The sequence below is a fragment of the Rutidosis leptorrhynchoides genome, chromosome 4 (assembly GCF_046630445.1).
Source record: "Rutidosis leptorrhynchoides isolate AG116_Rl617_1_P2 chromosome 4, CSIRO_AGI_Rlap_v1, whole genome shotgun sequence".
Taxonomy (NCBI): domain Eukaryota; kingdom Viridiplantae; phylum Streptophyta; class Magnoliopsida; order Asterales; family Asteraceae; genus Rutidosis; species Rutidosis leptorrhynchoides.
In genome coordinates this window covers 158,193,300-158,206,598 of record NC_092336.1, presented here as the reverse complement: position 1 = coordinate 158,206,598, position 13,299 = coordinate 158,193,300, and the positions used below count along the sequence as shown (strand labels likewise).

The 13,299-nt window shown below is 33.3% G+C and overlaps 1 protein-coding gene across 3 annotated transcripts; it reads right to left on the bottom strand.

Moving 5' to 3' along the window:
* Positions 1 to 2,570: 2,570 nt before the first annotated feature.
* On the bottom strand, positions 2,571 to 7,076 carry LOC139840310 (E3 ubiquitin-protein ligase SINAT2-like). Of its 3 annotated transcripts, none has more exons than XM_071830575.1 (4): positions 6,981 to 7,076; positions 5,282 to 5,593; positions 3,906 to 4,292; positions 2,571 to 3,207 (listed from the first exon to the last, which is right to left on the bottom strand). In XM_071830575.1, exons 2-4 carry the CDS (start codon positions 5,489 to 5,491, stop codon positions 2,887 to 2,889), a joined length of 918 nt encoding a protein of 305 aa, XP_071686676.1. In that variant the 5' UTR covers positions 5,492 to 5,593; positions 6,981 to 7,076; the 3' UTR covers positions 2,571 to 2,886. The 3 variants fall into 3 exon arrangements, with proteins under 3 accessions (XP_071686676.1, XP_071686677.1, XP_071686678.1); XM_071830576.1 differs by lacking the exon at positions 6,981 to 7,076 and adding an exon at positions 6,872 to 6,899; XM_071830577.1 differs by lacking the exon at positions 6,981 to 7,076 and adding an exon at positions 6,813 to 6,826.
* Positions 7,077 to 13,299: the final 6,223 nt, after the last annotated feature.

Genomic DNA, 13,299 nt, shown 5'->3' with positions numbered 1-13,299 from the left:
TAGTTGTATTCCTTGTTAAATTACCTTTCTAACGATGTATAATATGCGTTTTGAGTGTTTACGGTTCATTAGTTGTGTTAAAATGAATTTTGGTTCGAGACTTGAACACTTGAAACAGCCCAGGAACCAGCCCAAGTGCTTTGCCGCGGAGCGGCCAAGCTTGGCGCGGCGCGGCATATGCCTGGAATGGGGGCTGTCCAAATTTGCGTTTTCACGTTTAATTCTAACTATGCTACGCACCTCCGATTAACATGTAACTTGTTCTAACATGCTCATATATGATTATATAACTCAGAAAAATTGTCCGAGACCCGACCCGAACGTGTTGACTATTTCGTTGACTTTGACTTGACCAAAGTTGACTTTATTCAAACTTAACCAATACTTTGTTTAATCGTTATAACCTTTCGTTTATACTTATATCTTGCATGAAACTTGACAACTTGACTCACATGCTATAAAATCGAGTCGTAACGAGCCATAAGACTAATTGAACACATTTCGTCCGACCTTGTGTCGTAACCAGTAATTGATACAACTTACTTGTTTAGGTCAAGACTAAACAACTTTCATGCACACGTTTACTTTGTGAAGTACCTTTATACTCGTGCACTCAAGGTGAGATCATAGTCCCACCTTTTCAACAACTTTTACTCTTTAAATCATGGGATGAGAAACATATACGTATTATACTTTTATGCTTTGAACACAAGTACGAAAACAAACATTCCACATGCGAGTTAGAACAAAAAGCCTCAATTCAATTATCATTAGTTACACTTGTAGGGTGTAAACGTGAACTTATGTTGTGTGGATCCATACGGGATTGACGCGCCCTCATTCGGACGGTTCGCTACCGTTAGCGGATGAAATATATTTTCTGGTATAGTGTAGGTTCTAACACTATGATAATGGGGTTCGTATAACAGTTAAGTCTTGATAATTGGGTGCTCGCGAACGTACAACAACTTTGGAATGCAAACGATTTGGATAATCAACTCATACAAAATCTTGTGGTTCAAAAACAACGTTTACAAATACACCTATGATTTCACCAACGTTTTTCGTTGACAGTTTTCTATATGTTTCTCAGGTTCATACTTGGCTACTTGATACATGCTTCCGCACACTTTGATTACTTGCTTGGGGTCAAGCATATACATGCATACGCTAGTGATAGCACCTTTGGATTCAAACTTAATGTTTACATACATACGCTATTGATGGCATTCGTGATTTTCAACTTATATTATGTCGCAAGTTATTTCAATTATACTTATTTACTTTTGTAAACTTATGCTTGTTGTCGAACCGTTTGGTTTACTTGAAACTTTGCAAGTCATACACGTTTCAAATGAATGCGACATAATTTTGTCAAACGCGTCTCATTTAGGGACTATGACCACGTAACGGGACCTAAGTTGACGGCGCCGTCAATGGCGATTTTGTCGGGTCGTCACAGCTAAGCATTTACAAGTTGTACAATACAACATGTTAATGCATATTTTATTGTGGATGTATAAAAAATGGTGGTGAATATATCACCAACATTTTTTATGTGGTCTTGGTTGCTAGTCTCTGGGTTCGTTGTCGTGGCTGCATTGCCGGTCTCATTCCCCTCCGGTTACGTCTTTCGGGTTGAACCAGACGATGATCTCCCTGTTGCAGATCTGGTTATAACACGGGTATCGTGGCTGGTTTGTGACTCGGGGTCTTGTGTGCTGCGGCTTCGGGTGTTCTTGTGGTTGCAGATGTTTCTGCTTCTCGGTGGAGCCCGCAAATGTCGGCGTTCTCCCAATGTTCTATTTCTCTTCGTCGAAAAGGTTTGATTATGCCGGTTCTTCATGTGTTTTTCGATGTATCCTTGTTAATTGTTAGTTTGCTTGCCTTGTATTTTAGTTTTACCCCGTTGGTGGCTAGGTTTAGTTTGGTTTGTTGGTTAGTTGATTTTCCAGTATGTTGAAAGCGTCAACTACGATTATCTATTGCCTATCATAATCGTTTTTGTACTGTGGTATATCGTCTGTTTGTTTATATTCATGTTTTTTGGGGAAAAAAAAAATCCAATACCCACAGTGGCGACTCCACACTATAAGCAGTCGGGTCCCGTGACCCCGCTAGTCCGGAAATTTTTTTAACGAAGTACTCTTCAGATTATACAGGACACCACTAAATTTTACTACAGGACCCCATATAATATTAGGATTTGTAGTTTTTTGGAGGTAAACAACCGCTAAAGTACCCTTCAATTATATTTAGATGGGAAAAAAAAATTAGGACCCCATTGCGTTTTAATCCTGGATTCGCCACTGAATACCCAGTTGTAAGTTCGCCGAATAATACTCCGTAATTCTTTGCCATTGATTCAACAGATACTTTCAGACTATTCAACTCGCTTCAAGTTTACTATAATGAAAATTGGAATATAACTTTTGATTGAAATTATAATGCCATTTGAGATCTCGAACCGAGTTCATGACTACATCATGAAGATTTGTCGAGCTATCAGATTAACTTCAATCTTTAAAAAAAGGCAGTAATAGCATCATCTAAGCGTTTTCATTCACCGATAATCACTGGTTTATATAACAGACTAAGTTTTGAACACGCCCAATTCCAACAACCATACTACATTAGAATTCATGTTTTAAAATACCAACACAGAATACAGAATAAATTAAACTCCAAGACCATAACTTTTACAACATGAATCAAGATCAAGATCATAATTTTCCGATTCTTCTACACATAATCCCTATTTGGGTTTACTCAAGAACCAATCTAGAGGTCTTCGAGCCTGATCACTGATCATGTCCATCCAATCAACCTTGGTAGTCTCAAACTATACAAATTCCAACCCATTAACTTTTGACTTTGACGTTTGACTCACTGTTCTTTCCATATACGGCCGCTAACTCTTAACTTGAGTTCTTGCCTGTCCCCACCAGAGAAAAAGAGAGCTAAGTTTCTTGGAATGACTAATCCATCTTGACTATCACGAACTTTTCGATGGCTATCACGTATGCTTCTTGGAACACCTTGCCATGTGCATTTACGTCCGTACCCTCCCACTTCTAACGAGTAGCTAAACTTCTTTGCTTCACTGTCCTCACCCATGAACCGTAGAAATGAAATGTAAACTGGTGCCATTCCCAGCTGAAATGCCTCAAAGTGTAAACAAAACTGTCTCCCATAGCAATTAAATACCTACACATACACAATGAACCGTTGATTTATTATTAATACATACAAAAAGGTGACCTTGATGCACAATTGCTCATGGATTTGCTAGACAATTTGACCCCTTAACAAGGCTGAAAAAGACACAAGACGCAGACAAGTCAGTCGAGATGAACGTTGACCAATGTTGACTTATAAATTTAAATATATTTTGATATAAATGATTTCTATAATAAATAGGTTTTTACAGATAATATGTAAGTCGATGTTTTTCTCAGCTAATTTTTAAATGGACGTGGCATTTTTGTTTACACTAGAACAAGGCCAGACAGAAAGTCGACTTTTGACCGTCACCATGCATCATTATGTTAGATCTTTGTAACCAACAAAATATTTTGAGGACTTGTTATTCGGGAATCTGGTCCTAAAAATAGGCTTTGCCAGGAACAGGACTACGTTTGTGAACCAAAATTAAAATCAACATGCAACTTCAGGCTCCATTGGGCCTAAATAGACCAAAACTTTTTGGGCCGGTCCAGGACATATTGTGCATCTCTACTATAGAAAATGCATTTTTTTTCATGATGCAAAAATAGGCCAAGTCCAAAGCAAGATACAAACTTTACTGCTTTCATAAACAAAAAAATTGTATCTTGCATGCAATGGATATGGTAATTTCAGTTCATGTTTCATATGCATAATCATAAAGACTTAAAGCAACTTACAGTTAGCATCCATGTCGCATTTTCAACTTCATGTGGATTAGATTTGACATAACGATGGTTAAAACTGCATCCATCATGCATATCCACGTTATGATCATCCTTCAAATGTGCCACAAGATACGGGATATCACCTGTAACCGAACACTCAGATCCGGCATAAGGACAATTGTAAGGGCGAAACCGGCAGTTTTGCTCGTGTTTCAGCTTGCTGTAGTAAGGAAAGATATCATGGCATCCAAGACTTTGGTGTCGGCATGGAAGTTCCAAAGATTCCGCTACTTTTTCCAACGCCAAACACCGTATGTTTCCCATTTCGAGACGGCATGTTGGGCAACAATTGTGCACTCGAAGTTTGCAGTTTGAGCACAATGTATGCCCATTTGGACACTACAAGAAAAAACAAATAAAGGGGTTAAATGGATAATAACCTATTTGGTCCAAAATTCGCCCAAGAATGCCTACTGTGAACCTAAAAAGAAGCAGCAACTTATATTACTAAATTTAGTTTAAAGTAGCACTAAACTAAACTATTTAAAGCGGTTTCTTAATATAAGATATACATTATAATTTAGTATGATTCTTCACATCATTGTTGCACGTATTTGTATATTCCATACTTAAGAATAACCCAAGATAAGAAAGACAGGAATGGTAACTGATATATGTTTATGAAGTTATATAAAGTTACATATATCAAAAATTACTATTTGTAAATGTGTATGAATAGCATACGTCAAAATCCTATAAACTCCATATTCAATTTATTTAATTGATTAATTGATGCATTATGACAAAAAGATGTAGATCGGCAGGAACACCCAAATCCCGTATTTCCTATGGGAAATCCGCCAAACCCGCCCCGTAAGAGTTGGATACATGTAAAATACCTCCATCGAATACCCATTTTGACAAGTCAAATCCAAACACATGTGGCAGGATCGAGAATCATCACACTTTGTCAAGGGTTGTAAATCCTTGTCAAGAGTGGGACTCGTACATGCACCCATTTTTGACAAAGACTTCCACATGGTGGGCCCCAACTTCTAAGGCAACACATACCACTGAGTTATTAGCTCACTGGTTAGATCGTACAGAAATAATGCTTCCAAGTCTTTAAAAACGTGTCTGGATTTTGTAAAATGTCAAAACATGTTAATTGACTATCAAGTAGGTTCATTTGCGGTGGTAGAATTTCAGACGAAGGTATGCACAATCATATTGAGCTAATTTCAGAACCACTTTAAACTTCTATTCAAATAGATAAAAAGAAAAAAAAACTGCCAACTTTTTTGGTGCACGATCATACATATGATATGATTCCCTACATATTTTGAATAGACGAACACGAGAAATCATACTACTATGAAGATACAAACCTGATGAATCGGAGGATACATTAAAGTAGTGCACACAGGGCATTCAAGAAGCTCATGAACACCATTCGTTGATTGCATTCCATGTTTTCCGCTTGCTCCAGTTGCAATCCTCGTAATACTTTTATCGATCTTCGTGGTTGACACGTCATACTTCATAGTTTTAGGGTGAGACTCAATAACATCTTTACAAACACCACCACCAGGAGCCATAAGAATTTGAACAATATTTGCTAATTCAGTTATAGTGTCTCAAATCAATGAAATCATGATCAAAGCACAAGTGTTGTAGCTCTTAAAGGACATAAGCAACGTCTGTTTCAATGTGTAAAAAGAAATATGAGAACAATTTTATATGATAAAAGATTGAATATAAATTTTTATTTTTTTTTTAATTTCTACCAAATGTTTATAATATAATTGTCAAAGAATAGACAAACGTAGCCGGCAAGTCATATAACGATAGATTATTTAATTATCATGCCTAATACATTCAAAATTCATACATACATACATACAGACAATTCAATCTAAAGAACCTGTAATTATTCAAATTTAATCACTGTTATATAACAACTTCTTAACTGTGTATGCGGATACAATTATTTTGACACGAACCATAAAATCATAAAGATAATCACTTTCACCAAAACGGGTCAAAATTAACTATTAATCTAAACTGACATCCAACCAATCATAATGTGTTATATCAACATCTACTCTTCAATATCATACAAATCCCTCGTATTAAAATCATTCGCACTATTAACCAGCAACGTTAAAAACGGATGACTCACAATGTAAATGTAGACATTATAATGAGACGAATGAAAAAACAAACATCTAAGAGACAGTAGGTAAAACTCTTAATAATTAGTACTGCAGATTCTTGCACCAACTATCTTCAATTATCAATTATATCATGAAAAACATTGACATAGTTTATCACGAGTTCGCTAAACTTCAACCAAATACAGATAAATAAAAAACAGTTTTCTATGTATATAATAATCAATCCAAACACATTTAAACATTGCAAAAAGAACATATGATTAGAAATAACTAAATAGATCCTGCCCCCAACAACTAATTGACCAACAATTTCAGCTATCATTTTCATAAGATAAAACTTTCAAGATTAGTTACCTGCTTTTCATACGAATAAGTAATAAATAATGAAGAATACAATGAGTACTAATATAATAAACACAAGAATACAAGGAAAAAGTATAATTGCCCAACAAGATAATTATTCTAATATGAAACCCCTAGCATCAATCAACCTAATATTCTGTATCAAGCACAAAAGTAGGTGAAATTGGAAAAATCCAATTAATTAAGAAAAAATTAAAAGATAACAATCTTGGTATAAACTAGTCATCACATTCAAGCCATCTACACATGACACACACCCATAAAGTTAATATTCAAGATCTGACATATAACCCAAATACTATTATTATTAATATTAATATTAACTTCCATTTAAAATTGGATGAAAAAGGGTCAAAACCCTAACTTTGCAGTTACTCACACAAAGTTAAGAACTTGCTCAATTGGGTGTATAAATTAACAGTTTTTAAAAATAAAAACCTTCACATGAACCCTAAAAAGCCAAATGTAAGATAATGGCAGCACAACAAGAAGCCAAAAACTAAAAAGCAATCACATTTCTAACGAATTATAAAAAAATTGTTTAAACCTGTTTCAGTTTATTAAAAGCCCATCTGAGAATTCAAGGAAAGATGGAATTTTAAGGTTATCATAATTGTATCCACTATCTATGAAAGAATCCAAGAGAAAAAAAACCCAAAAAAAAAAATAAAGATGTATACGTGTATATATATGAACAGTTAATAATAAACAAACCCAGTTCAAATTTCAAATTCAAATAAAGTACAGTAATTGAAAAGCATTTCATTTAATTTAAGATTAAAATTAAAATTAAAATTAAAAACAGAAGAAAAAACAAAATAGAGAGATACCCAGTTGCGACATTGTTCAAATTTCGCCAATCAAATTGAAGAAAGATGTAAAATTGATTTATGGGAATCAGGGCAAGATTAGAGATGAAGAAAAAAGTTGAGTGAAAGCTCCGGAAATAATGCATATAACAGTAACAGTATTTATTGATTTCAAAGAGCAAACTATAAAGTCAGTAAGTCACCATTTTAACTGTGGCCTTATTTCTGAAATTTCAAGAAGAAAAAATTAAGCCGTTAATACATGTAGTTTGTTGAGATTATCACTACAACACCTAATTTTTTTTTCCCATTGTGTTTAACTTTCGTGATTGGTATCCTTGACTAACTGTCGTTAAATTTTAACAGCCAACCGCTCGCATGTGCAGTATATTCGTCAATTGCAGTCAATTTAGGACATGTGACAACACCTCATCACATGAGGACCGATCAGTCAATTTAGCCTCCATTGTTGTACCGACGTATACACATATAAAAACCTATACATATATTATATATCATCATCGCATTTATAAACTTACAAAAATGCTAGATCCAGGCATGGAATTACGTCGATAATCTCTTCAATTTCATCTTCTGATCTAGACACTGAATCAACTGGATCCTTCTTTCATGACCGGAGCACAAGTTTAGGTACACTCATGGGCGTCGCGACGGTACATTCCGCGTTCATTCACAACGTCGCGACGGCCCATGGAGACGTCGTCGTCGGAAAAACGACAATAATAGCTCCGTAGATCTGATCTATGAACAGCGGAGGAAGCGGTCACGCCGACGCCGGTGGTGGTGGCTGTGTAGTGGATATGATTTTAAACCGTCGTCGCTAGGTGAGTTTTCGGTTTCTTTTGCCGGAATTTATAGCTGCGGTGGTGGTTAAGGTTTAGTAGTCCAATTTTTAGGTTTTACAGTAGTAGTTTGTATATATGTATAGTAATTGATTCAATTAATAATGTTATTACTGATTGATGATTATTCCCTAGAACTATTATCATAATTGCATAGTAAGAAAACTAATGTTACTGATTGATGATCTCCTTCATCTAAAATTATATCATAACTGTTCATTTTTTCTGCAGGTGTTTTACATTATATAAGCTCACATATGTAAGGAATTAAGATTATACATGAGCTGTTTTTGTTTGAGAGTTTTTAGTTTAGCTCTCATTTGTGAATTGTGGACTTATTCTTCTTGGAATGACTGTAAGAGATTCAAGAGAACAATAATTGTTGTTTTTCAGTAGAATTATGATTGTAATGTTGGTTGTGAAAAGTGTGTATGTGTGTGATTTAAGTGGGGATGAGTTTAGGGAAGAATTATTCAAGGAAAACGAGTTTAGAAAAGAGTTTAGGAAAGAATGAATCAATGAAAATGAGAAACGGACGAATATACCCTTAGTTAGCTGTTAAAATTTAATGTTAGTTAGTCAGGGGTACCAATCACGAAAGTTGAACAAAATTTACGTACCAACTACGCAAAAAAAAAAAAAAAAAAATTAGGTGTTGTAGTGATAATCTCAACAAACCACAGGTACTAACTACGTAATATTATTTTTCAAGAAACATAGGTCGTGTCATTTGAAAGTAAAATGTTTTCTTGTGTTTCTTTTTAAGAATTTTCTAGAGATAATTTTAAGACTTTCTAATTTTTTGTACAACAATGATGATAAGTTGATAACTTCTAACACTCCGTCTCACATCGGATTTTATAAGAAAATTTGATTCTCAAGGTAAAATCTTTTCTTTACCGGATACAACGCATTTTGAGGCTATAAGCATAACAGATTTAATGAGAACTCTGCAGTTAAGTGTGATCTAGCGAGAGTAGTACTGGGATGGATGACCGTCGTGGTAAGGGGGTATGTTACAGATATATCAGAGTCATAGTCTTTCGGGGTGTGATGGACATTCGGCTCGTGTATCTCATGAGGTACGAATTCGGGATATAAAATCTTTTCCTTCCACACAAAACACGTTTTGAGGCTATAAACACATTAAAACATGTTTACAACTATAACAGATTCCATGAAAACTCTGAAGTCAAGCGTGTTCGAGCGGGAGTAGACCAATTATAATGTATCATCTTTTATGACAAACTTTCTAAAAATAATTACAAATTCTTTCATTTTATTTAAGGCATTTTTAAATTTTTATAATTCATATTATATTATAGTATTTATATTTATATTTATATTTATATTTATATTTATATTTATATTTATATTTATATTTATATTTATATTTATATTTATATTTATATTTATATTTATATTTATATTTATATTTATATTTATATTTATATTTATTTTTATACTTATATTTATATTTATATCTTATTTATATTTATTTTTATATTTATATTTATATTCATATTTATATTCATATTCATATTCATATTCATATATATATATATATATATATATATATATATATATATATATATATATATATATATATATATATATATTCATATTTATATTGATAGTTATATTTATATCTATATTTATATCTATATCTTATTTATATTTATATTTATATTTATATTTATATTTATATTTATATTCATATTCATATTCATATTCATATTTTTATTCATATTTATATTTATATTAATATTTATATTCATATTTATATTTATATTTATATTTATATTTATATTTATATCTATATTTATATCTATATTTGTATTTATCTTTATCTATATATTATATTTATATTTATCTATATATTATATTTATATTTATGTTTATATGTATATTTATCTAATCACAACACTCGTGACAATACTTAAAAAAATATTTTATAGCAATAAAAGTGTGGAATAAATATGTTTAGCTATGAAAATTGACTCTCTACTATATTTTTATCAAATTTTTTATATAAAAAGTTTGCTAAATGCTTAATGGCTTATTTCTGTCATAAGAAAAAGAATAACAGAATGTTAGACAAACATCATTTATTTAATTACATTTAGGGGAAAACAATTGAAAACTAACAAATAACGTAATAGATCTAGTTGGTGTCTTTGAGCCGTTCATATGATGAGGATCATGAATGATGAAGAAAACATTGGTGATAAAGAATTTTTATCCTCGGATTTTAAATCTTAGAAGACTTTTTCATGATTTGTTTTTGGTTCTTGATAGTGGTTGATAGTTTAAATTTTTAAGTTTTGAATCTAGACTTTTATATTCATTCGTGATCTCTTTATGTTTTGGGTCATTCTTAGTAAGCTAGTTAGGTTTCGTTGAGTTTTAGGGTGCAAAATTTTTGGGTTCGTATCTCGCGGGTCATGTGGTGTGGTATTTATTGTAAGGGTTGTTTGGTATCGTTGTACTTTTTAGCCGTTAGGGTTGTTGTGAGGGTCGTTTAGTGAACTTGCGGGCATAGCCCAACGGTTCCCCCCATGCCCTTTGAGTCATGGGATAGGGAGAAGTCATGGGTTCGCTCCTTAGGGATAACATAATTTTCTTTAAAATAATTGAACACCAATAATGGTGGTACATATTGACCCTTATAGGGAGGTTTTACCAGATTCGTTCACGGACCTCTACCCAAAACACTGCCGAATAGATGTGTTCCTCGGTACCATCGATTTGGTTTGGGTTTCTACTCGAACATGTGTTACGTGCAAATGATGAGGGTCGTTGAAATAAATGATCTACGGATGCAAAAAAAAATCGTCGTTCAAAAAAATAGTCTTATATAAAGTATAAGTATCTTGTTTTTCTTCTTTGAGGTCTTTTGTTGTTGATTGTTGTCTTGCTTTTTCATTGATAGTTGTCTATTGTTATTCGTTTCGTCTGGGTTTAGGTAAGGGTGTCTCTCTCGCGTTTGTTTAGTTTGATCCCATGTTGGTTCATCCCTTGTAGTGTTTTCATTTGTTGTTTTCGAACTTCAGCTTGTTTTATCTTTTTGGTTCTAGTTCTATTCGTTGAGGCTTTCATTGGTTTAATGAATTGTGTCGGGGAAGAATGTGGGTTAATATGGGATTATGCTTAATGACTATACTAATCTTAATCCATAACAATAAGTGTTTTGATGATGACATATGCACATAACCAAAGGTGATGGTAGACATATTAACATAAATAAACAAGTTCACTAATCAACACTTGCTCTAGCAAAAGACCAAAACCAAAGAAAGCTTGAAATGAAAGAAAATGGTACACGGCTAAACCACGGTCGACCGCAGGTCAGACCGTGGAGACTTGCACCCAGATTTACGAAATCTGAGTTACACGATCGACTCCACAGCTGACCGTGGATCAACCACAGAACCCTACTGTCCGAATTTTGATCGAAAACTATTTGACCACTTTCGGGCATCTATAATTTATGAAACCTGTTCAAATATGCTTAGGATAGTTGCCTCCTTCATTTCCAAAGGAGTTTTGGTCACTAGAACACTAATCTTGGTTAATCACGCCTAATGACACCTTAATGACGATTAAGCCTTGATTTAGGATGACACATAAGTGTTATAAGAAAACTTGTACATCTAAAATTATCTAAACATACTTAGGATGGTCACCAAGTCCCAACCAAGAGTTGCTCTTTCCTTGTACATGTGTTGGATATTAATGTATACTTGTACATTAATCTTGTAAATGCCACTTTGCAAGTAAAACATACATAGCCTTAGTTTAATGCTATGTTATCACTATGTGCTTAATTCTAAGATTATTTAATGATCTCTTGCTAGTCAATACATGAATATTACTTGACTACTTGCTATTAGTACTTGTGTATTATTTGACTATGTGTTAAGTGCTAAATGATATGTAGTTATTTAATATATGTATGTATGAACCATGTCTTGCTATGTGTTACAAGTTGGATTCCACCAACTAGTATTTGGACTACTTCAATATAGGCTTGAGCTACTTGGATAAATCTTAAAATATCATAATCTAGTAATCCTAAAATAAAATGAAACATTAACACACATAGGTTTGCTTAAGTCTAAAATTTAAGTTTATGAATAAGTTTAAACTTGATTAACTTAATGTCTTGCAACATGCTTAATTTTTATTACTTGCTTAATTTGTCAAGACATCATTAACACACTTATTTAATTACAAACAAGTTCAAATTTGAATACTAGCATGCTTTGTGATTAAAGTGGGTTTGTGTCATCAATGACATGTTGACTAACCAATAGATTTAGCAAATGTGTTAATTACAAATAAAGGATTATGACAAAACTGAGATTGCCTCAAATGATTATCATAACTTGTATCCAAGAATGTTAGACATTCCACTTTGAGCATGATAAGTAACTATCAAGGCAATACATCCAAGGTAAATGAACATTTAATACATATAGTACTTGTATAGGATGTTCGGTATCTTTTGCAGGTATTAAATGAAGTATAGTGTCCAAAGAGTGATGTCCAAAACTGATTCAAATGGCTATACAACGGATACATATTCTGGACTGAACCGCGTGCAGTCGACCCATGATCGACCGTAGGTCAAGCCGCATACATGGTTGACATTTTATCTCTCCATATAAATACCAAGGCTTGGAGAACTTTGAAGACTTGGACCTCTTGCATTCTGCAACTTAAAATCATCAGAGAATCACAAGAACATAACATTCATACATATGTTTGTGATTACCAAGAGAAGTTTCATAATCTCTTAGATTATAAAAGGGGTGTTTGTAAACTTACTTTCAAATTCTAATCTTTGTAAGTTTATATAGTGTTGTAATAATCCTTAGAATTGTCTTAAGATTGTCATCACTAGAAAAGGGCGAGTCTTTGTACTTTGTAATTAGAAGCATATGCTAGCTTAGATCTCTTCTTCCTTAAAGGTAACTAGGGAGTTAATTAATCTCATTGAGGATTAATACTTGTCCAAGGTGAAGACAAGTTGATCTATGTTTGAGGTAATCCTTCAAAGGGATAAAAGGATTAGGTTTGTTTTCTAAGAAGTAGTACAAGGCTTGTAAATCAGATCTCCATCAGATTTGGAGAAAGGCGCTTAGTGAAGCAAGAAATCCCGATTAGTGAATCGGGGAGTGGATAAAGGTGG